Source organism: Anser brachyrhynchus (assembly GCF_964034855.1).
Source record: "Anser brachyrhynchus genome assembly, chromosome: Z".
NCBI lineage: Eukaryota > Metazoa > Chordata > Aves > Anseriformes > Anatidae > Anser > Anser brachyrhynchus.
In genome coordinates, this window is record NC_137697.1 from 4,215,375 (window position 1) to 4,236,809 (window position 21,435).

Sequence of the window (21,435 nt, forward strand, 5' to 3'; positions counted from 1 at the left end):
ATTTATACACATGGGTAAGACCCTCCCAAACCTTCTTTTCTCCAGGCTGAATAGCCCCAGCTCTTGCAGCCTCTCCTCATATCGGAGGTGCTTCAACCCCTATGTTACCCTCATTGTCCTTCCCTGAACTCACTCCAGTGTCCCCATCTCTCTTTTACCGGGAAGCCCGGCACCGGACATATGGCTCCAGAAATGTCTCACCAGACCCAAGTCAAAGGGGAACACCTGCTCATTTTTGGATGGCTCAGTGTTTCTTTGGTTTTGCCAGCCATGAGTGTAACAGAAGCTGCTATGAATCAGAAAACTGCCGAACATACACTCCGGACAGAATTTTCAGGCGTTAATGTTTTCACATGAACACTACTTTGTCTCCTATAATGAACAGGAACACTTAAAAAAAATTTAACCCATTTTTATATTTTTTCAAAATAAAAAGATATCTGCATTCTTAAAAACAATAGGTCCCATCACTTTTCTGAACAAGCCATATAAAGATAAATAGAGTCAGATGCACAGTTCTGAAATGTAAAAAGCCTAAGCCCTTTCCTAAAAGGGCTGATTTATAAAATGGAACGGTCCTGGACTGAACGAACTGCTTCAGGACAGGTCCTTCTTACACCTCGCAGTGGTCTCAGATAGTCCATTTCTCTGTTCGAGCTTCCACTCTTTTGACCAGGCCCGCTCCCAAAACTTCAAAGTCCTCCAAAATTGCCTCCACGTTGGGAACGCAGACCAGCTTGTTGTTCACGGTTGTCACCATCCTTCCTTTCATGTTGGAGACCTGCAGGACACAAACATTGTACAAACGGCAGCACCTGCTCAGAGCTGCTTTGCTACATTCGTAAGGCCCAAATAAAAGTAGTAAATCGCCCTCCTGCCTTGCAACATCCAACCCCTGTGTCACACCACTACACCGCTTCTTGCCACCACCATCTCTTATTATTAGAGATAATGAAGTGCACGAGTGGCCCTTTCTGCCCCTTTTAGGGTACATTCTGTAGCCACAGTCCAAAGACTGTAAGGGAGGACAGGAAATAACTGCCAGGGTATGGTGGAGATGGGAAAAGAGCACACGGGCACATGGAGGAGCCTGTGCAAACAGAGCAGACAGTATGCAAAAACACTAGGCACCACACCGTGACCCTGGATTAAGAGCTGGCTGCGCTCTGCTCTGTTGTTGAATGTCAAGACCTCAAGACAGAAGAGATCTTTGGCTCCACCAGGATGGGAAAAAAAAAGAAGAAATACACCTCATGTTTAATCAAGCCACGCTCAACTCAGATGCCAGCATCTCCTCCTCTCATTTCACCACCATGAATAACTGGGTTTCACAACCGCATCTAGGCTGAATGGCCAATGCCCCCTGGCCATGAAGAGAGGGGAGATAAATCACCCAGAGACTGACAGCAGAAAAACCTGGGCTGCCAACTCTGAGCCGTGAGTCACCAGTTTCTCTGCGTCTTTCCTTCATAGAAAGCAGCATGAATCACTCCAGTGTGCCTCACACTTCGTTTAACCACCCTCTAGAGTTCGCCAACCCACACACTGTAGCTGGAGTATATCCCTGTACAACAACGGGACTCGAGCACCTCAAACCTGGGCTTGTCACCCCAGCTTCTAGCAGACCAGGTGTTGCTGTTAAGAGACACCCAGAGGAATCGGACAGCCTGCTGCACACACCAAACATCTTCAGCAGCAATGTATTGCCCACCTCCCAGAAGGGGACCAGGGAGCAGAACCTGGGACAGAGAGGTTTTTTGGTTTTTGCTCCCTTTTGACCTAGTGAGCACGGTGCTAGGCTTGTCCAAGGGCACATTCCCTTCTCAGCTCTGCGGATGACTTCTGAAGGGACAGGACTGTGGCCACATCCCTGTCCTGGTTTCACCCCTTCTAAGACTGGGACAGAAGTATTAGTTCCACTTCTCAAAGGGCTTTGGGCTGGTGAGAGTTAGACACAACAATTACAGGAAAAAGCCCTCCAAGCTTTCAGGTTATAAAGTCAACATGCCTTCAGCAGAGTCAAAAACTCACCTTAAAAGGCTGAGGCTGAAAGCTCAAAGGTTTCCACAACACTGCAATCACTTCCCCACCATGCTTGTCATAGAAGAACAAGGCGAGATCACTGAAGGCATCCTGGGGAGAAAACAAAGAGGTTGTGCCAGACTGCCCAGAGGCAGAGCCAGAGCCCATCCCTTCCAGTGACACACAGTAGCTCTGCACAAGCATGGACCAAACCTGCAACACGCCCAGTGCATTTCCAAGAAGGAAAGCAGCATAAGGACAAGTCCTGAGTGCCTCCTGTTGCCTCTTCTCCCTCAGCATCGATGTGCAGAGCCTCAGTTCTGCACGCAGATCTGATTGCTAGCTACCTCCGGCTGTCCCAGAGAGCAGAAAAATAAATCATCACCTCCCACAGGCCTGCAAGAGCACCCGGAAAACAGAACCAGGTCTAGCAAGTTGAATACCTGGGGTGGAAACCCACTGAGGCTGTTCTTCACCATGGTCACCTTAGCAGCTGGATGGACCTGGCACCATCAAGCTGCCCAATCCCGGGGCCCAGCACATCCCAGACCTCACGGTGCAGCACATGACAAGAGGCAGGTCCTGCCCAGCCGGCTATCCTGCCACAGAAAGTTTCGCTACAAGGCAGCAAAGACAAACCCCAGTCAAAGGCCTTCCTGAAGGTCAGCATCTAGAGCTCTGCAATCTTGTGCAACCAGAGCATCGAAGCTCCTTCTTCCCCCAGGACAAACACCACACGAGCTGTCAATACCCAGCATCCCAAAAGGACACTTAGCAGAAATCTCAAGTTACACAAAGTCCTACAAGGTGCAAATAAATATTTGATGGAGGCACTGAAGAAATCTGCTCTCCTTGCCCCTATGTTTCAGCAGCTGTGTCAACGAGTGACCTCTTTGGACGGCGCTGGGCAGGAGAGCTCAAAAGGAGCTTGCAAGAAGAGCTGACTGAAGCCCACAGCCTTGCTTCCCCAAAGCCCACGTGAGCTGGGTTCCCAGCGCTGCTAGGAGGCAGGGGATGAGCACTGCAGCAGAAGAAAACAACACTGCACACAAGCAACTTCAAACCCAAAGGTCTGTCCCAAGAGCTCAGCGCCCAGCACGCTGGTACCTAGAGATACACATCCCAAGGGCAGCTGAGCAAGCAGCCAAGAAGCTGCTCCCTGATACCCGTTCATCACGGTGCAGACTTGCATCAGGCAATGCACGTGCTTAATGGGCTGAGCAAAGACACCCCTGCAACACCAGTGCACGGCAAGTTTCTGCACACGGCCTGGCTGGTTTTGGAGCAACCTACTGCAAGAAACAGTCCCTCTGTTCCCTCTTCATCCTTCTGATGGTCAACAGGACCACGACAACTGCATTCCCCTGGTTTCCCCAGCTTCATCTCTGTCACACTCTTACAAAGAAAGGTCTCCTCTGGCATCATTGTATCATGAGGTTTTTGTGATGATGTGCATGGAAAAACAAAGGCAAGTTTGGAAGGCACCATCTACGGACATGGCAGGATTGCAGTAGGAGGAAAAGGTGGATCGAGTTGGTATTACCGCTGATCCCGAAGGGTGGGGTGGCATTTTAAGTGTAAGGAGCCGATAAGCAGGGAGGGGCAGCGTTGTCTGCAACCTTCACAACCAGATTTATGAGTTCGGACTTGAAGCAGCACAAACAGAGGGCGACACGATTAGGCCAGCAAGCTGGGAAGGTCCGGAGACCTGCCAGCTCATCCCACTGCACGGGACCTTCAAGGGGGCGAGGCTGGCCAGGGCATTACCTGGTTTTTCAAGACGGTTTGGCCACTTTCTAAAAATACACTGAGGAGGAGGCAGCAACCTGCCCTGGTGCTTCTCAGCTGAGAGCGATGGGCAATGCTCAGAGCCCGGTCAACAAGGAAAACTCCTAGCTGTGCCAAAAGGCAAATGGCAGGAGGGAAGGAAACCTCGGCAAAGGGCAAAGCACACGGCACGATGACTGCCAATGCACAGCTCTCTGAATCAAAGGGGACCAGAGCATGTTACAACCTGAAAAGGCCCCGTTAGTCTACGGGGTGAGGTCTTCAGTGCCACGTGATGCTCCTTAGGAGAAAGGTATTTTTACATTGGACAGGAACCAGGAGCATTTGCAGGAAAGGAACCCTCCCAGGCTCAGCTCGTTTCCCGATAAAACCGCTGCTCTGCCTGATACCCAGCACCTTTTGTACATCCAGGAGGGAGCAGAGGGCTGACATTAAAACCACGGCATCCGATTCAAACCCCCAGCGAAGGGCGAGCTCCTGCTCCTGTGCTGCTCCCAGCAAGGTCCACGTGACAGCGCTTCAGGCCGGCTTCCCCAAGCTGCAGAGATGCACGTCCAGCTCTTGGGAAACTGCAGCATTAAGAGGGTCTGGTGCATTAGTCACTGCGCTTCTGTTTGTACAGAGGCTTGGGAAGTAAAAGCAAACAGTTCACCTCCCTTTCCACATCCCATACTCTATGCCCTGTGCCACTGGGCTTGCCTCGGCTTGCAGACACCTCCCTCAAGGGAAAGTTTATGAGAAAATGGATAAAGGTGGGGACCACCACTGAACCCCTACTCCCTTCCCAAGCTGCCGTATCTTTGGCCGCAAGTCAGCTTTAAAGGCCCAGGGAAAGCTCCCCCTGCTCAGAGGGATCCTGACCACCAAACCCTACACCTGGTTCCCAGTTTGTACAAGGGATCTGCAGGCTGTGACCCACAGGGGCCTCATCATTCGGCCAAAGGGCAACAAGTGCCCGGGAGAAGATTAGCCCAAGGTCTGTAGGGAGCCACCTGGGTAGGAGGACCGAAGGGATGCAGAAAGGCGGTAAGTAAAACAATACCCTCATCTGAAACGGGATTACTGGATTAAGCAGCTGGGGCTGAAGCATGGATTTAGCTATGAGGTAAGCACTTGCTAGTTAAGCAACTACTTTATTGTTGTTTAGGGGTGGGTTTTTTTTTTTGCCTAATCATTTATCCACCCACTTTTCTGCTGTGCTTGCTTACAGCTGGAGATCGGGCTCTCATTGCACCACTTCTGCTACAAAATTTGGGGAGGTCTCTGAAATGGGCCTGGTAGCTTTTCCTGGTACACTGCAGTTGATGAATGCCTTTGCCACTTAAACATTTGCCCAGTGGTTAGAACTATTTAAGCACTCTCAGTGAGGGACCTGACAGTATAAAACTCTATTAAGAGCTACTTACTTCCAACAAACTACAGGCGTGGTTAATGCTTTAAAGTCTTTGTCATGCTGACACAACCTGGCCCCAACACCCACAGTATATGATACAGATGGAGCCCCCACACACAGAGCAAGGAGCACTGTCAAAAAAAAAAAACAGGCTGGGGTTGATTCTGTGGCAAAGGAATTTTAAAAGAAAAAAGAAACCTGAGTGTTAGGTTTGGGATTTCCCTGGTAAGATGTTTTTTTCAACCCACCCAAACTGTTCCACCTCCTAGCACCTCACCAGAGCCACATGAGCATCCCCCTCCTGGGGGTTCAGGTTAGTGGCAAGTAGGTATGGCAAGTGGGGAGGGAAAAAAAAAATACCACCACCAAAACCCTACGCCCACAAACTCCTGGCTGTATTAGGAAACATGCCACATCCACTGGTCCACCAAGCAAAAGTCCCTTCCTATGGGAGGAGGAAAGCATTCCCAACACAGAAGAAACCCAACCAAAAGCACCCTCTGAGCTCAGCCAAGCAGCACGAGGAACAGGTGCTTTGATACACACCGGTGTACCCGTGTGCATACACACACCCTGACCCTGGGCACTGTGGTAAGGGTCATGGAGCTGCTCCGCAGCTGTAAAGGCAGGGAATTTCCTGCCACCTCTGTAGAGATCCAGTCAGGAACGTTTCCTCTGTGTCACAAAAACCAAAGCTTTTCCATTTTGTCTTTGTTTCTTCTGAAAGATGCTGTAGGAGGAGTTAGGCCAGTCAGTCAAAGCAAGAAGGGAGCCGTCTGACCTGAAAACATTTCCCCAGTTCCAGCTACATCCCATAACCACAACTTGCATGCTGTAAGAGACGAGAACTTTTAGTATCACCAACTCCTTCTCAACATGCACTAACAAGATGCGCATTCCTATACTGCAGGAGGAAGAAAGAAAAGGGCTGTAAGTCTTCCACGTAGGTCTTGTCCAAAGGTGCACGAAGTACAAAACATTGCTTTAGAGGAAGGGATGTTTACAATAAAGCAGGAAACATACTCCTGCTCGTCCACACAGGAAAGATCTCCTCTGTACAAGACGACATGAGCTCTGTAACAGGCACATGCAATCAAGAGAAAGCTAAATCTCAAAGACAGAGCGGTTCATATCCAGTGAGACCAAAGACCTTGTGAAAAAAAGTCTTAACAGCCATTATAGACAGACAGACTGACTCATTCAACTTTCCCTTCCATGAAGGAACAGTTCTGGACCTTTGCAAGGCAACCAGAGTCTTTGGGCTTCATGAGCTGCTGAATGGATGCAGATGGACATAAGCATAGCCACAGGGCTCACTGGATGCAGGCAAAAAGATTTTTCCTTGAAGAACAGACACCCAAGCCACCCTGGAGCAAGAGCTGTGCTGACTGACCCTGTGCTGACATCCCCAGCAAAGGGAGCAGAACTGCAGGCGCTGCTCAATGGCAGCCACGACTCAAACCTGCAGTCGTGATGGGAAACCTCAGCTGAGTCGCTTAAACGTGATTTAGTCTTGCTGGAGAATCCCCAAGGACCTGACACAGGGATTGTTCACCAAGGTGCTTGGGACAGTAGGCACTGGGGAGTCTGGTTCCAGGCTGAGGCGCGAGGGAAGCCCTCTCTGTGGAATGTCTGGCACCTGTTTTCCTTCAAAAGCGTCTGTCTGCAAAGCCTTTTCATCTGGACCAACTCCCAGAACAGGCCTTTTCCATCAGATCTGTCCTGGAATTTAAGAATTCACTGCCTGAATGCCATGACCAGGCTTTCATCTTTACCCAGAGCCTCTCAGGCACCAGATCAACTCAATCAGACCAGTTCCTGTAGCACATCTCCTTGAAGCAGGAAAAATTAAAGCAGTCAGGGCTTAGCACCTCCCCTCCTTTTATTTTCTCCTACTGGGGGAAGGCGTACAGCAATCCTGAAGCTCCAGAGCACTCCTGCCTTGCCCACCCCTTTGATTTGAGAACAACAGGGCATCTCTCGGTGCAAACAGGTTGGGCAGGACAGAAGTGGATGTCCTGGTTACTGGGCCAAGGACACTGGATACTCCCTGTCCCTCTCAGCTCAATAGCATGCCCAGACGCTTAAAAATCTGACCTTTTCTGAGCTTGCCACATTAAAAGGTATTTCTTTTCCACCCATAAAAAGAGAACAAAATCCCACAGCATTGCTGCATGGCAGATGTCTCCCTCTGTTGCTGTAAAACCACCACGGCTACAACCCTGTTGCTCAATTCTGTGGTTTGTGCTATTAAGGCAGAGCAAATTACTCTGAGTCAAAGCCAGCCACTTCTGTGTCCAAAGGCGTTCTCATCCAAAAATCTTCTGTAAGGATTTGCTGCTGCCACTGAGCTACTGCCACACTCCTTTCCGGTACCAACATCTTGCTGCATTCAGATCAGCCCCAGGGCTCCCAGCCTCCAGGGCAAGAAGGAGCTGAATACTGCTTTGAGCCGTAAAACCAGGGGAGGGAGCACACAAGGATGCTGGAGAGGCTACCAACTGAAGCCAGGTCAAAGCACGGCAAAGGCCTTGCATCAGGACCCCAAGACACAGGGCTGGGTGATTACTGACAGGGTAAATTTTACTGACAGCTCTGCATCACCTGCTTGTTGGTATCCATGCGGTACAAAGTCCGCTTTTGAGGCCTTCTGACATGGCTGAGCAATCCGTGAGCAAAGGTGCCCCATAGCAACTCCTTCACATGCAGCTGTTACCTCTGATTTTTTCCAGAAAAAAATACTTGTTTACCCAGAGATATTCATCAGTCCTTTCAGATCTGCCTGTTACTGACCTGGAAGCTACAAGAGCCAAGTGCACTGGTACTGCAGGACACCTCCCATATGATGCCCACAGGGGAAACAGAGCCATACCTACCTCAGAGCCTTCAACAGGAGGAAATGTCCCCCAGAAAAGGCTGCCAAGGCAGATTTCAGGCTCTCTACTCCCAAGCTTGCTCTTTTGAGAAACCCGTGACCAGCTCCTGCTCTGCTCCCTCCCAGGCACCCTCAGGCCAAAGAAAAAGAGACACTGACTGCACGCTCCTCTTTGGGAGCGTTACACTGCTTCCAACAAGGCAAAGTGACCTTTGCATGAACCCACGTTTCTTCACTGGGATGTTGGTATATTGGATTTAGGGCCAGCTGTGATTTGTAACCCAAACCAAACCCTATTCCAAGTCTATTGTTACCTGTATTAGACAAAACAGGCAGTAGAAATTCAGACACTTGGGATGTCGTAATTGAGTGGATCATTAAAGTCAATTTCTTAGGATAATTAAAACTGCTTTCCAGGAAAGATCTGCACTCTTCTCTTCTGGAGTCATTGCTGACATCTCTTTGAAGACAGCAAGTTGAGTAGAAGCAGAAGAAAGTGCTCTAACTGCAACACACCCTGATGAGTTTCCTGACGAGTGCCTCATTACACTGCCAGATTTGCTGCAGGTCTGTTAACAGCCTCCCCAGGGAGCCTGCTTTCCCCACTGGCTCCTCCAGGAGTCTCTAATTCCTCTTGGAGTAAGAAGTCAGCCTCTTTCCAGGTCTCCACAAGAGTCGCTTAGACCTGACCTCTCTGGAGATGCAGCAGCTCTGGCCCCATGCACACAGGCATCTCCAGCATCTTGGCAGCTGCTGAAAGACTCCATTCAGCTCTAATCCTCCCTTCCAGTGTGGGTTAGAGGAAGATTTCAGGCTTAAACTCCATTTCCTACCCAGGGATATGCCTTGTGTCCAGGTTTCATAGTGGCAGGTCAAACCCTCATCGTTCAGAGAACAAGAGGAGCCTGCCCTGATATTCCATCTCAGATCCAGACACGAGCAGGGAGACTGAAATACTAAGTTGTTCCCAGTCACTGGGCTTCCTCGTGCAGGGTATTCCTCCCCCTCTGTCTCACACATCCTGGACCCCAAGAAGTCTCCCAGTGGTCTCTGCAATCTGCCTGGGGGACTTGCAGCTTCTCAAACACTTTCCTTCTCAGAAGCAGGAGACCTCCCACCCTGCACCGGGCACCTCCTTTCCCTCTCCTCCCCATCCTTCCGGGCAAACAAGCAGTGCCACTTACAGTAGAACTGGGGGAGGATTTTGATGCCTTACTCAAAGCATCTTTGAACTGAGGACCTGCCTTCCAGCAAGCTGCCCCTAGCACAGTTGCTGTGCTGGACCAAGCAATCAGTGCACGTTGCAGCAAGGGAAATGCCATTCAGATACTAGGAAATAAGTTTTCACAATAGCAATGATCAAACATTGAGACAAAAGCACAAGGATGTAGGAAGTCTCCATCCCTGGGGATATCAGCGTTCAACAGGACTGGGCTCTACACAGCCTCCTCTACTGCCCAAGCTGCATCAGCTCTGGGTGGGGAACAGGACCAGAGATCTGCATAGCACCTTCTTTCCAAGGCGAACTCATGGCTCCTGTGTTCTAATACCGCTTTCTAGTACCACTCACAACGCCTCTGCAGGCAGGCAGATCACTTGAGAGTCAAGCCAGTTTTTGATAAAAGGGCATCTCTGCCCCTCATCTCCACACATTCATTAATTCAGCTACTGCAAGCACAGCTAGAAAGCCCCAAAAAGGCAGAGGCTGCACATCTGCTGCCCAGATGTCACGTGGATCCCACTGCCACCCAGCTCCTTGTGTTTCACCCCAGCTTGCCAAGACTTTGGCATGACCACACGGTGGCAGAGCACTGGGCTGATGACTTTTGGATACTCGTGATCTCTGTTTACCCACTTTACTAAACTTTTCCTGCCACCACATGAGTAACCAGCCCCAGAGAAACAAACCTGTGACCAGTATTTGGTCTCAATGGTGCATGCACGTGTTGGCCTTACAGCAGCTTCTCTGTGCAGTCAGTGCCAGTGCCTCACCAACCCCTGAGGAAAGAATTTCTTCCTAAAAATCTAAAATCTACCCTCACCTGCAACAGCAGGCACTTAATGACCTGAATTAATGACAGACAACCCCCCGTAGCTCCCCAAAGGACTATGCTTACTCTCAGCTCCTGGAGGTAGCACTGTACAGGGTCGTAATCCACCACAGGAAAGAGGACATTCACTCCCGCGCTGTTCTTCACCACGCCCCGGGAAAACGACTTCACTGGCCGGTCCACGCTCTCCAGGTGCCGAGGAATCTGTTTGGAGTTCAGGTGGATGAGGACATCGTAGAGATCCAACGGAGGGCGGAAGACAATCTGCATGGGAAGAAAAAAAATACCAAATGTAGGGCACAGGCAAGCAGGAGATATAAAAGGTTTCCCAAGTCAACGTTTGTATTCCATCCCTTTCTCCTTAAAGCAGCAAAATCAAAGCTGTAACCAGGACGTTGTCAAGAGCAAGGTGGCAGCAGCTGTGGCCATCTCCTGGTGGATAGGCTACATGCTCCCTGCACCAGAAAAGTGCACCAGGAAGGATACACCTGATTGCTGCAGCCCAAGTGTCCAGCAAGCCAAGCCCTCTGCCAAGGGAGCTGCTTCCTACCCACAGCAGACACCCAGCCTGAAGGGCTGCCTCTTCCACCCCACTGGGTTCCTGGGTCTGCAGAGACAGCTGACTGGTGTCCCTGTGACTAAGGGACAGTCCCTAGAGAAGAGCTTTCCGGGGGGCAAGGTGGTTCCCTCCAGCTACAGTCACAGAACCTGGGAAGGAGGGAGTCAAAGGAAACCCCAGGGGACACGAGGAGCTGCAGGACAGCCCTGTCTGTCCAAGGGATTGTCCCAAAGGGCAGCAGCATCTTCCAGCGAGCAGAGGATGAGAACAGGCCCCATTAGTGGAAGAGAACAATCCCAGACGCAAATATTTGGGCAGGAGGGATCTGGCACTCTGGATGCATTAAAATGGAAAACTTAAAACTGCCTGTTGTACATTTTTGTGGAGTAAGTGGCATGGGGACACAAACAGAGCCACTGGACACTGCTCAGCACAGCGCTGTCAGAATACCCACTGCTTGGGGCTGGCTTATAGCCAGGCTAGGGAACACACACGAACAACATCAGTGACCAGCATCAAATCCCAGCTCTAATCCACCCAGAGCTGCCTTTCCACCCAGACGAAGCCCGTGGCTTATTGTATCCCTGTGAGAGCACAGACATGGAGCTCACAAACCCATCTCTGCATCCACATGAGAAGAGGCACATCCCCAGGTGACCCAAATATAAAGGCAAATGAAAAAGCCCACTGGTAGACATGCGAGAAGCAACTCCAAGTTGCCTTGGCAAGTCTCCTCCCCTCCTCCCAGCTCCACATTTTGCTTACAAAAAGGTTAGCAGCTCTGGAAACGCTGCCCCAAGTTTATCCCTAAGGAAAATGAAGGACAGCTGTACAGGCCAGAGGGATAAGAAAGGATCCCGCCGCAATGAACAAGAGGAACTGGGTGGGAAGGAGGACCAGGGAGGTAAAGTTGAGGAGTTAGGAGGATGCTATGGACATGCAACAGCTCCTTTTGGGAGCTAGAGCCCTCCAAGCTCACCTCAAACCTACAGTTTTGATCACAGGTCCCCAGTGCAACTGCAGCACACCGGGCACTTCTCACCCCTACAGCCAAGCCCTCCTCCTCCTCCTCTTCCTCCCCCCCTCATGCCAGGGCTCTGACACCCAGCCCCAAGCCCCGAGCAAAGCCCAGCCCCGGGGCAGCTCAGGCCCACCCTAGCACAGCCTAACCCCAGCCTAAGGTAAACTTGGCCAAGCTGCCACCCAAAATAAGGGTTTGGGCCTGACCAGGGGTTGCAGTGACACCTCTCCCTACCCCTGGGTTGTTTTTATTTCTCAACTCGATGGAGCCCAAGACACTTGACAAGCAGCAGGTGGCTGGGGTGAGCCTGAGCCAGGGAAGCAGCATTCCCCTGAGACTTTTTCCAAGTCCACTTCCCAGCCTCCAAGCAAACGACACCATCCGAATGGTAGCACTGCTTTGTTTCACCACACACAACTCCCCAGGTAAGGGCTGCTTGAACAAACCTCCTGTTTTCAGCTGGCCTGGGAGCATTCACACAACAAAGCAGTGATAGCAGCAAAGAAAAAAAAATCATTTTACAGCCCTGTAGCGGACGCTGCCCCACCTCAAGTAGATCTCACCGCTGTAATACGTCCAGCAAAAACACAGCAGAAGTGAAAGCCATGTCCAAAAAGTCCTTTTTTTCACTGCCTAAACAGGAAAAAAAGCCCCTCCAGAATGTGACTCTGTCATATCTAACCACTGCTTGGCTTTTCAAGTCCTGTCAGCTTCAGCTGCCTAAGTTAGGACTTGGCACGCCAGAACAAGCTCCCCTCGGAGGCCGACATACCTCCCTTCAAAAGGCAGGTAAATGTGCCTGGATCTCCCCTCATCCATTTGAGTAAAGGATGTTTTAACCTAACAAACTAAAACACAAAAAATGAAGTGGGAAAAGATGTGTATGGCCTTTCTCCTCCACTCAAATTAAAATAAAGCCTTCCTGAAGCAGCTGCTGGCATCCTACCAGAACCTTCACCATGCTGGGTTCAGTTAGACTCAAGTGCAGAAGCCGAAGTCGCTTAGAGGTGCTACTGGATGTCACTGGAAGACCAGGAATTTCTGCCCTTTTTTTTTTTTTTTTAAATAGCAAGTTTATTTCCTTCTTCACAGGCTACGGCTGAAGCTCTGCTCACCACAGGCCAGCTCCCTTTCTTGGGGCAGGGGGCCCAGCAGCTAGAGAGGATCTGCAGAGGGAGCTGAAAGGGCTGCAGCTCCCTCCATCGACAACAGCACTCGACTCACAGAGAAGCCTGCATTATTTTACCCTGAGCAGTTTAACTAGGCATGAAGCCTGATGTTAAAAGCCTACTGTTTGGAATAAGGAACTCTATACGCAGGGGCTGCAGCTAGGAAGGAGAAGATGGAGTAAGTGTCCCTGTGCTTCCCAGGACACTCCCCTACAGCCAAGCTGGCAGGTGAAGGAGGGAGGGAGCTTTGTGGGGTTTCTCATTTGATTCACTTCACACAGACAGTTTGCAGCTCAAGAAGAGAGCGAGCAGCCTCCTGTCACAGCATGATTAAGTGATGTGGCCAGAGTGAAAGCACGACCCAGCAGTAGAGCCAGGAACTGACCCTAAGACACCCCAGCTCTCAGCCCCCTCAAAACCTTTTCCCTCAAGCCGGCCTGCTCTCATCAGGAACTGGTAACCCGACCTTGGCCAAAAGCAGGTCCCTACATACACGGGGGTTCAGGACGCCCTGCTGACATCCTACGTGGAAGAAAATAAACCCGAAGTGTCACTGTTGTGGCTGGACATGGGCTACAGCATCACTAGTGGCCTCGTATTCACTATTAAATTGGAAACATTACACTGGACATGCCCACTTCCCAGCCAGGCCAAAAACCCCTTTTCTCCCCTCATTTAACATCACTCGCACAGCGCGTTTTCCATAGTACAGGGAGTGCTGCAGATAAACCCATCTTTTCAAAGACACTGGGAGCCAGCAGGTTTGTTTCCTTCAGTAATAAATAATAATGCAAGGAACAAGAAGCTACTAGCACGGGCTTCCCCCCAAGGGGCTGCTCAGAGACACCCACCCCTGTCCTGGGAACGTGACCAAAATGGACGTTAAGATCCCATAAAGATACACAAAGGCTGCCAGAATATCACAGCTGGCCATAATGCTAATTCCAGGGAGGCAACGCAGAGGAACAACAAGAGAGTCCAAGCAAATCTGGGTGGAAAGCAGCATAAGGATGAACACAAGCCTGAAATAAACCAGCCCTGCGGCTTCCCCTCTCAATCACCAGGGGAAACATCACCCACCAAGGCTGCACCCCATCCCTGACCCTTCTCAGCATCCAGCTCAGGTACAGGCTGTCTCCCCCCAGGACAGACAGACGGACAGCATCCCGAGGTCCCTGTCCCTGCTGTGCAGGAGCAGGAGGTCCCACCCATCCCAGCCGGGAGCTAAGTGGCAGGCAGCTGCAGATTCACGCTGAGGACAGCCAATAATCACCCTATCACACAACATCCTGGATCCTTTTCCAGCTGGATTTGGCCTGGCCATGACACAGAAAGGAAGAGTAGTTACCGGCTGTTCTGCCTGTTATCATCTTCCTCTTCCTCCGTCCCACAATAGGCTCCCAAAAGGAGCAGATGGCGCAGTTACGTGCCTAAGGGAGTGTGGAAAGGCTCTGTGCAGCTCATCACTAGAAAGCAGCGCATCCCTTGGATGTAAGGAATCAAGCTGTACCCCGAGGCAAGCCTCCGCTCTTCTGCCCTCATCCCTTTATGCCCTCATCTCTCCTGAGCTGTCAGGTTCAATGAAAAAGGCTCCCAGAGCGTCCCGGCACCCAAATGCCCAGCAGGGTCGTCAGAAAAAAAAAAAAAAATGTGGAAGACAGCGGGATGCAGCCCTGAGCCCTGCCCGTAGCTGCCACACAAGGGTCTCCTCCTGCCACCTGCCTCCCTCGTGTCACTGCCGTCCTCCCCTAGGGAAGAGCCCAACTGCAACAGCGCCAGCAGCCGGGAGAGGAGGTAAAACAAGCGAAGCCATTCACGGTTCTTGGCCAGCACCAGCCACCCTTAAACATGGAACAGCGCTGCCAAAACTCAGCACGGCACGGCAGTGCTTCACACTTGTGCTTGGCCCAGCAGCCCTTCACACGTCAGCCGCGCTCCTCTGCGGCTTCACGGGCACAAATCAAGGGCCCTGACGGTGCCAGACCCTGCGGTGACAAGTCCTGCTACCACCAGTTACACACAGACTACGCAGCGGACCCGAGAGCAGGAGAAAGGTGTCTCAGGTGTCTCAGCACCTGTGTTTTGTGGAAGAGACTGGGCACGCCAAAACCTGCGCACCAGCCCCAGTACTTCACAGCGTCACTGGTCTGGTCACAGGACAGGCTACAGAGCCACCACGGGAACTGCCCACATAACAAATGAGGCTAAAACTGCAGAAATAAGGGCAGCTGGCAGTGGGCAACACCTTCGGGGTGCTATACAGACCAAATCCCAAGAGAGAACTGTCTGTCCCATGGGCAGACAGAAACAGCGCTCCTGTTTTGTAGACAAGGACACTAATGCACCTGAAGGATGAGGAAGAAAACGCTATTTCCACACCTCAGCTTGCTCCCTACACAGAGGAGACGCAGTGACTTGGATTTCATTGCTGCTGAAGGACCACAGTCCAGGTACACAGGGGAGCTAACTTTTCCTCCCCTTCCCTCCCTAACCTTTTTTAAATGGAAGTAAAACCCCACGTTCAGACACAGTCTGAAATCTTGCTAAGTGGATTTTCCCAGGGCTCTTCCATCCCATCACTTTCTATTGAGACTGCTTCACCCTGACAGCTCAGACCAGCTTGATTCCAATTCCTCTCCCACTGCCAAGACACCAGCAAGCTCACCCCAACCTAAACGCCATCGGAAGAAGTCCTGCAACAGTGCCTGCTGCCGAGCTCAGCTCAGGTTAAACCAGAAGGGTCAAGGCTGGGGAGAAGCAAATGACGTTTTGCAAAGCCCCAAGGCAGGCTGGGAGCCAGGATGAGCCGTTCCCCCACTGCAGGAGGTGGTGAGAGTCGGAGGATTTATTAAATTGCAACGGGGCAGGAGTTTGGGAGCTCAGGTCATGCACGCATGCCTGCGCACAGGGGCAGGACTGGAGGGGGCAGCCTCCAGCCCACATGATGGAGCGCCTCCATGTCCAGCTCCTCTCCCATCTGCTTTGCCAGAACCCCAAAACCCTCGTGTGGGGCCCCGAGGGATTACCTTCACATCCTGGCTGCCGAGCGGGTCCATGAGCTGCTCCTCCAGGGCTCGGAGAGACTCTGATGCCAGCACGAGAAGGCGCTGCAGGATCTGGGAAGGAAAGAGAGCTTGAGGGTGAAACTCCTGGACGCAGGGGGAACCCCAGTCGCCCATGGGGCTGGCGGAGCTCCCCCCGACACCGGGAGCAGGGAAATGCCCCAGGCACCACGAGGCACGGATGGGGAGCCCCAGCTCACCTGCGCCGAGGGTCGCTCTCGGGTCCACACCGAGCTCCACTGGTCTTTGGGGGTGGCGATGAACATGACGGGGAGGCGAGAGCGAGCGGCCATGAACTTGTTCTTGATCTCTGTGCACTCGGCATCTGCAGAGGGCAGGCAGCTGGGCGAGATGCTCTGCTGCACCCGCAGCCCTCCACCAGCCTCCTTGCCCACGTATCACAGTCCAGAAAAAAGTGGTGCAATACGCTTTTAACCCTTCCTGCCCCCTGACCCCAACTCCAGACCTCAGTGCCCTGCAGACCTTGCAAAACAAGCTGAGAGGGATGTGCTGCTGACCGTGGGGAGTGCGTAGAAGCATGAGGGGAAAATTACAGCCATTCACCTAGAGACAGGAGGCCACTGGAGAGAGGAACTCTCCAGGTCACCTTTCCTCCCCCACAGCCATACTACCAGATAGATCTGTCATACAAACAAGCTCCCACATTTTTTAATTATCTATGAATTTTCAATGAGCCTTCTATTCCTTGCAAGCCCAGCCCGGGTACTTCGCAACACGTTTTAAACGGGGGGCAGGATATTTGCTCTTTTTTCTCATCTGCTAAACAGGAAGGGTGCCGATACCCCACTGCTTGCATCTCCCCAGCTCTCAGCACGCTGCTGGCCAGAGGCTGTGGGACACACAATCCCTCCACATATAAAACCAGGGTGTGCTATGAGGGTGGCTGCAGCCCAGGAAGGTTTAGAGGTGGCGAGCCCAGCAGCACAGCTGCCTTTTGTCCCTTCCCCTCCATTTGTCCCTTCCCACCACGCCTCGGCCCTGCTCTGCTGCCACACAGAGCCGGATGATCCTGGGGCTGAGCCCCAGCAGTGGTTCTGCAGGGACAGCAGCGGGTGGCTCTCACCAAGCCCTCAAGGGCAGAGGACAGACCTCTGCAGCAGGGAAACAAGCACCAGCAAACGCTGCCAGTGGCTGGGAGAGAAGCAAGGGGAGCATCAGCTCTGCACTTGCTCTGATCTTGTGCTTCCCTCTGCATCTGCCAATGAGGAATTCTGGAGACAGGATGCAGGGCTGGTTGGACCTTGGCTCTGAACTCATCCAGGCACTCTCATGTGGGCCCAGACACAGCTCAAGTTGCAGTCGCTGGGACTAACAAGGGCTGGGAGCTCACGTTATAAGCTAATGAGAGAGTTTGCACCTGAAGAGTCTTCTGCTTTCTTTGTTAAGTGGAAAAAACAGCTCTATGGCCAAAAGCACTTCCCGTTTTGTTCATTAGAAAAAGCTGGAGTGCAGAAAAATAACAGCTTCCAAAACCCATTCTCCCAAAAAGGAGAAAGTTGGGGGAGTGCTGAAACCCACAGAAACAGCTGCTCCCTCCATAAGCCTGCCCACACTCCCAAGCAGCTTTTCCTTCTCTTATAAATCAGCTTTAAACACTAACTGTTGCTCTCCCACCCACCCTGGCACCCCAACAAAGCTAAGACGATCCCGTGGTCTCTTATGGCTCCCAGGAAGAGACAGCTGGTACCTAAAAGGTGATCAACAGACCAAATAATAAGAGTGTAGGTCCACTTGGCCAAAATATTCCTTTGGAAACCAGAGACATTTACCAGGAAATCCTCAAAGCTCAAAAGGTAACAAACAGTAGAGGACTGCAGCCCCTTTTCCCTGCAGGTCTCACAGCTGGGAACCAGCAGATAGTCCCTGTGATGCAGGCTGCTCAGTGGGGCTCTCAAAGCCACAGCCAAACTCCAAAGCCAGGTTAAACACAGCAGGAGGAAACGAGTAGAAAATCTACGTGTTCCACGCAGAAGCCTGGGAGTCCCCACGTATCCAAAAACCCCAGAGCCAGGGGCTGACCAAAGGAGGGCTCAAGACCCTCACACCACAGCTCGCCCACAGCCCTGGCACACGTGCTGCCTGCTCACCTGTGAGGCCGGCATTCAGGTTGACGATGAGAGGGTTGTTGTTCCAGTCAAAGGTCACCAGCAGGCTGAGGAAGCGCAGGAACCCCACCTGGGGAGAGCTGCAGACAAGACAAAACAGTTCAACACCAGCATTTGCTCCCCCGGCCTGGCACCTCGGCAGGAACAGGGTTTGGGAGTGACTTAGCAATGCCCAGGCCACACACACAGCCCAGGAAGGGATGCTCAAGGCGAGAGCATGAGGTGCTTCCCCTGCTCCATGGCCCTGAGGAGAGTCTTCCCCCCCTTGTTCCTCCCCCTCCACGCTAAAGAAACCAGCAGAAATTGAGACACTGTCCCTGCATCTCCCAAAACACGGACAGGTGGGAACGGAGCAAGGGTGATCCAGAGACAGGGCTGCTCCCATCTCCAGGGCAGCTCTGAACGACGCTGGCCAAGCTCGCACTGTGCCTGCCTTGCTGCAGCACAACGTTGCTCGCCAAGTGAGACATCTGGGAAGATAGGGCTCTTGCTAGCAGGCTATTTTAGGAGACAAGAAAGCTTTCCAGGCATCAGGCAGTTACTCCTCCTGTTTTGGAGAAGGAAGCCGGATCCCGAGTGCAGGTTAGCGTAACCTTTTGGCTCCACACGGAGCACAAAGACAGCCTTTAACTTCATTTCACTCCCTCCGAGCTGTATCCAGCCCACCTGCCAGAGGCCAGCAAGCAATTGACCCCCAGGGATTATTTACCAACACACTGCTCCGTTCAGCTTTCAGTAGCTGACCTTCTGCCCTTCCCTCGGGAGATCCTTCCAGGACAAACACAAGCTGCAGCCACCAGCACTGCTGTAATTTCCCTCCCGGGGAACCCAGGAGGGCCAGCGTGCTGGCAGCCACCACACAGCCCTCACCCCAATTCTCTCACCGTCACCCCTGGGATAAAGAGCCCCGCCAATCCTCAAGAAAAAAGAAACACAGCAGCTGTACCACCAGCACCCAGAGGCCACCCCACGCCTCCTCCATCCCAGGTAAAGAAACAGGCTCCAAGTCCCCACCAGGCCAGCTCGTGCTCCTCATCCTCACCTGGGCGGCATGAAGGGGGCTGGGTGGAGGAAGAGAGACGCCACGAGAAGGTCCACACACTCCTCAGAGATGCTGTCACTCAGGAGCTGGGCGCTGACCCAGCGCTTGGCCAGCCGGCAGGAGCTGCCGAAGACGGGGTGCTGCTGCTGGAGCCTGCAAGAAGGCAGACAAATATCTGTGAGCGTTCAACAGACACACCCCAGGACCCAAACCAGCCTTTTTGCATTCAGCGGGAGAGAAGAGAAGGATAAACACCTGCTAGAAACACATGTCTAGCGCCACAAGCACAGAGCACTCTGTGGGTGTTGAGATTTTAGAGGGAACAACGTGGAAATCCTGCTACACGTTCCCCTCTAATCATACTGCTCTTTGGTGTTTGTCTCCCCATGTTGGTGACCTTTGATGTGACAACAGGGACAGCCAGCTCTCCCCTCTCCTCCCTCACCAGCCCACAAGGCGGGCTGAAAAACTACTTCCCGCAGCAAGCTCCTCACCACCCTCTGTCATCGAAGGGCGTCTCCACACAGGCTCCTGGCCCCATTCTGTCTGTCCCATGCCCTCTCTGCCTCACATACCCGTGCAGGGAGCTGGTTAGATAGGGCCGATGCAACGTCTCCAGCTCCAGCTGCTGAGACTCCTCCGTGTCCTGGTACTTCAGCATCCCTTCCGGGGTGACCACTTCCTTCAAGATCAGGGGCTCTCGGTGGTAGGCAACTTGGAGACGGAAAACATAGCCATCCTGAGACGGGGGTGGAAGCACAAGTCAGGCTTGGCAGCGATACAACCAGGCTGCTGTGCCCCAGGAACACAACAGCTGCAGCCCAGCGTTAGTGCAGTCTTCCCATTCTCCTTGCTGGGCCTTGCACCCAAATCCTGGTTGCGATCACCTCCATAACCCCCCGCACGTCCCCCAGTACCACGTCACCCTCAGCCTGCAGCTATGAAGGAAGCCCCCACACCCCCCTACCTTGTACACGTCCGTGTGGGTGACCGCGGGCCTGCAGATCAGCTGGTGCTGCTGCTGGAGGAGCTCGGCCAGCTGGAGGTGGAAAGCTGTCTTGATGCGCTTGATGGCTTCCTTGTCCTGTGGCCAGCGGCCGCTGCCTTCCATGTGGCAGATGACTGGATACAAAGGGACAACAGGAGGCCAGTGAGCCCCACGCAGGGACGGGGTGCTCGCTGGGGGTGGCTGGGACTAGAGGTTATGGCAGGGGAGCAGGAGGAGCTGGAGCTCTGGTCCCACGTACAGGACACAAACGCAGCCGTGACGGAGTCAGCATTGTTGCTTCCCTCCGCTTCTCCTCCCCAAATCATCTCCTGCTCACATCTCTCCCCACTTACTTTTCAGAGGGGCAATGTAGGCTGGGCAGGGCTTCTCCTCCGAAGGAAGCAGCAAGCGTTTGGTCCTGATTTGGTTATGGAAGGAATAAATCGGCTTCATGGGAATAGGAGGGAAGACCTGCGAGAGAGCAGCCACCAGGTCGCTGAGAACAGGGAGCAGAAACCCCGTGGCTCTGCACACCCCGGCCCCCAGACCTCCTGCCCCCAACACAAAATGCTTAGCAACTTGCATGCTCAGCCCTAGGGGTGGGACAGCAGAGAGGAGACACTGCACCACCCCGAGGGCTCTCAGTGGCTACAAAAGAACAACTAGTTCTCTGTCCCTCTTCACCCCAAACCCCAACAGGGCCAGAGACTCCCCCAGACCCCATACAAACCACCCCCACGTGGGCCGTGCCCAGGGACACTCACGTCAGTGTACCGGAGGGCCGGGTGGACGCCCTGCACGGCCGTCACCGTCAGCGGCAGCCCCTCCAGGTTCCACAGCTTGCGGCTCAGGTCATCGTAGGAGCAGATGATGCTGACCATGGCCTCCTCGCCTGTCCCCGATTCCTGCGGACACACGGAGAGCACCTCTGCAGTTGCCTCTCCCACTTCTGCAGCACAGACGCCCGCCCTGCCTCACTTGCAGCTAGCACTGAGGCCAAGGAGCTGGGACTTTTGTCCCAGAGAGCAGCACCTGGCACAGGCGTTCAGCAAGACAAAGGTAAATGAGAGAGGGAAGATGAGAGAAAATCTGTCTGCAGCTCCCCAGCAGTTGCAGGCATCCTAGATGCATTTCAAGAGAGAAGGGAAATGATTTCCTGTTGCTGCCTTAGCGTCTTGCACAAGAGCTCTACTGCCAACTTTCTGCCTAGAAAGGGAGAAGCCAGGAGTGATTTGGGGGTAAAGAGGTCACATATTGGCAAGAGCTCTGCTGCTGCCTCTCATCTGGTTATTGCAACGTCAGCAGAGGCAGCAATTAACAAAAAGCTGCTCTGACTACA

At 52.7% G+C, this 21,435-nt stretch overlaps 1 protein-coding gene across 3 annotated transcripts in view; it reads right to left on the bottom strand.

The window, feature by feature from the left end:
• Positions 1-397: 397 nt before the first annotated feature.
• Positions 398-21,435, bottom strand: part of NOL6 (nucleolar protein 6) — a 29,569-nt gene continuing 8,531 nt past the window's right edge. For 2 of the 3 annotated variants that reach the window (XM_080574741.1, XM_080574742.1), the window contains exons 16-26: positions 20,861-21,001; positions 20,450-20,567; positions 20,076-20,230; positions 19,684-19,847; positions 19,109-19,261; positions 18,049-18,146; positions 16,141-16,265; positions 15,905-15,994; positions 10,196-10,393; positions 2,032-2,133; positions 398-781 (exon numbers count right to left, since the gene is read on the bottom strand). In XM_080574741.1, coding sequence (XP_080430867.1) covers positions 632-781; positions 2,032-2,133; positions 10,196-10,393; positions 15,905-15,994; positions 16,141-16,265; positions 18,049-18,146; positions 19,109-19,261; positions 19,684-19,847; positions 20,076-20,230; positions 20,450-20,567; positions 20,861-21,001 — 1,494 coding nt within the window. In that variant the 3' untranslated portion in view covers positions 398-631. The remainder of the gene's footprint in view (positions 782-2,031; positions 2,134-10,195; positions 10,394-15,904; positions 15,995-16,140; positions 16,266-18,048; positions 18,147-19,108; positions 19,262-19,683; positions 19,848-20,075; positions 20,231-20,449; positions 20,568-20,860; positions 21,002-21,435) is intronic. The other variant, XR_013943866.1, reaches the window with a different exon arrangement.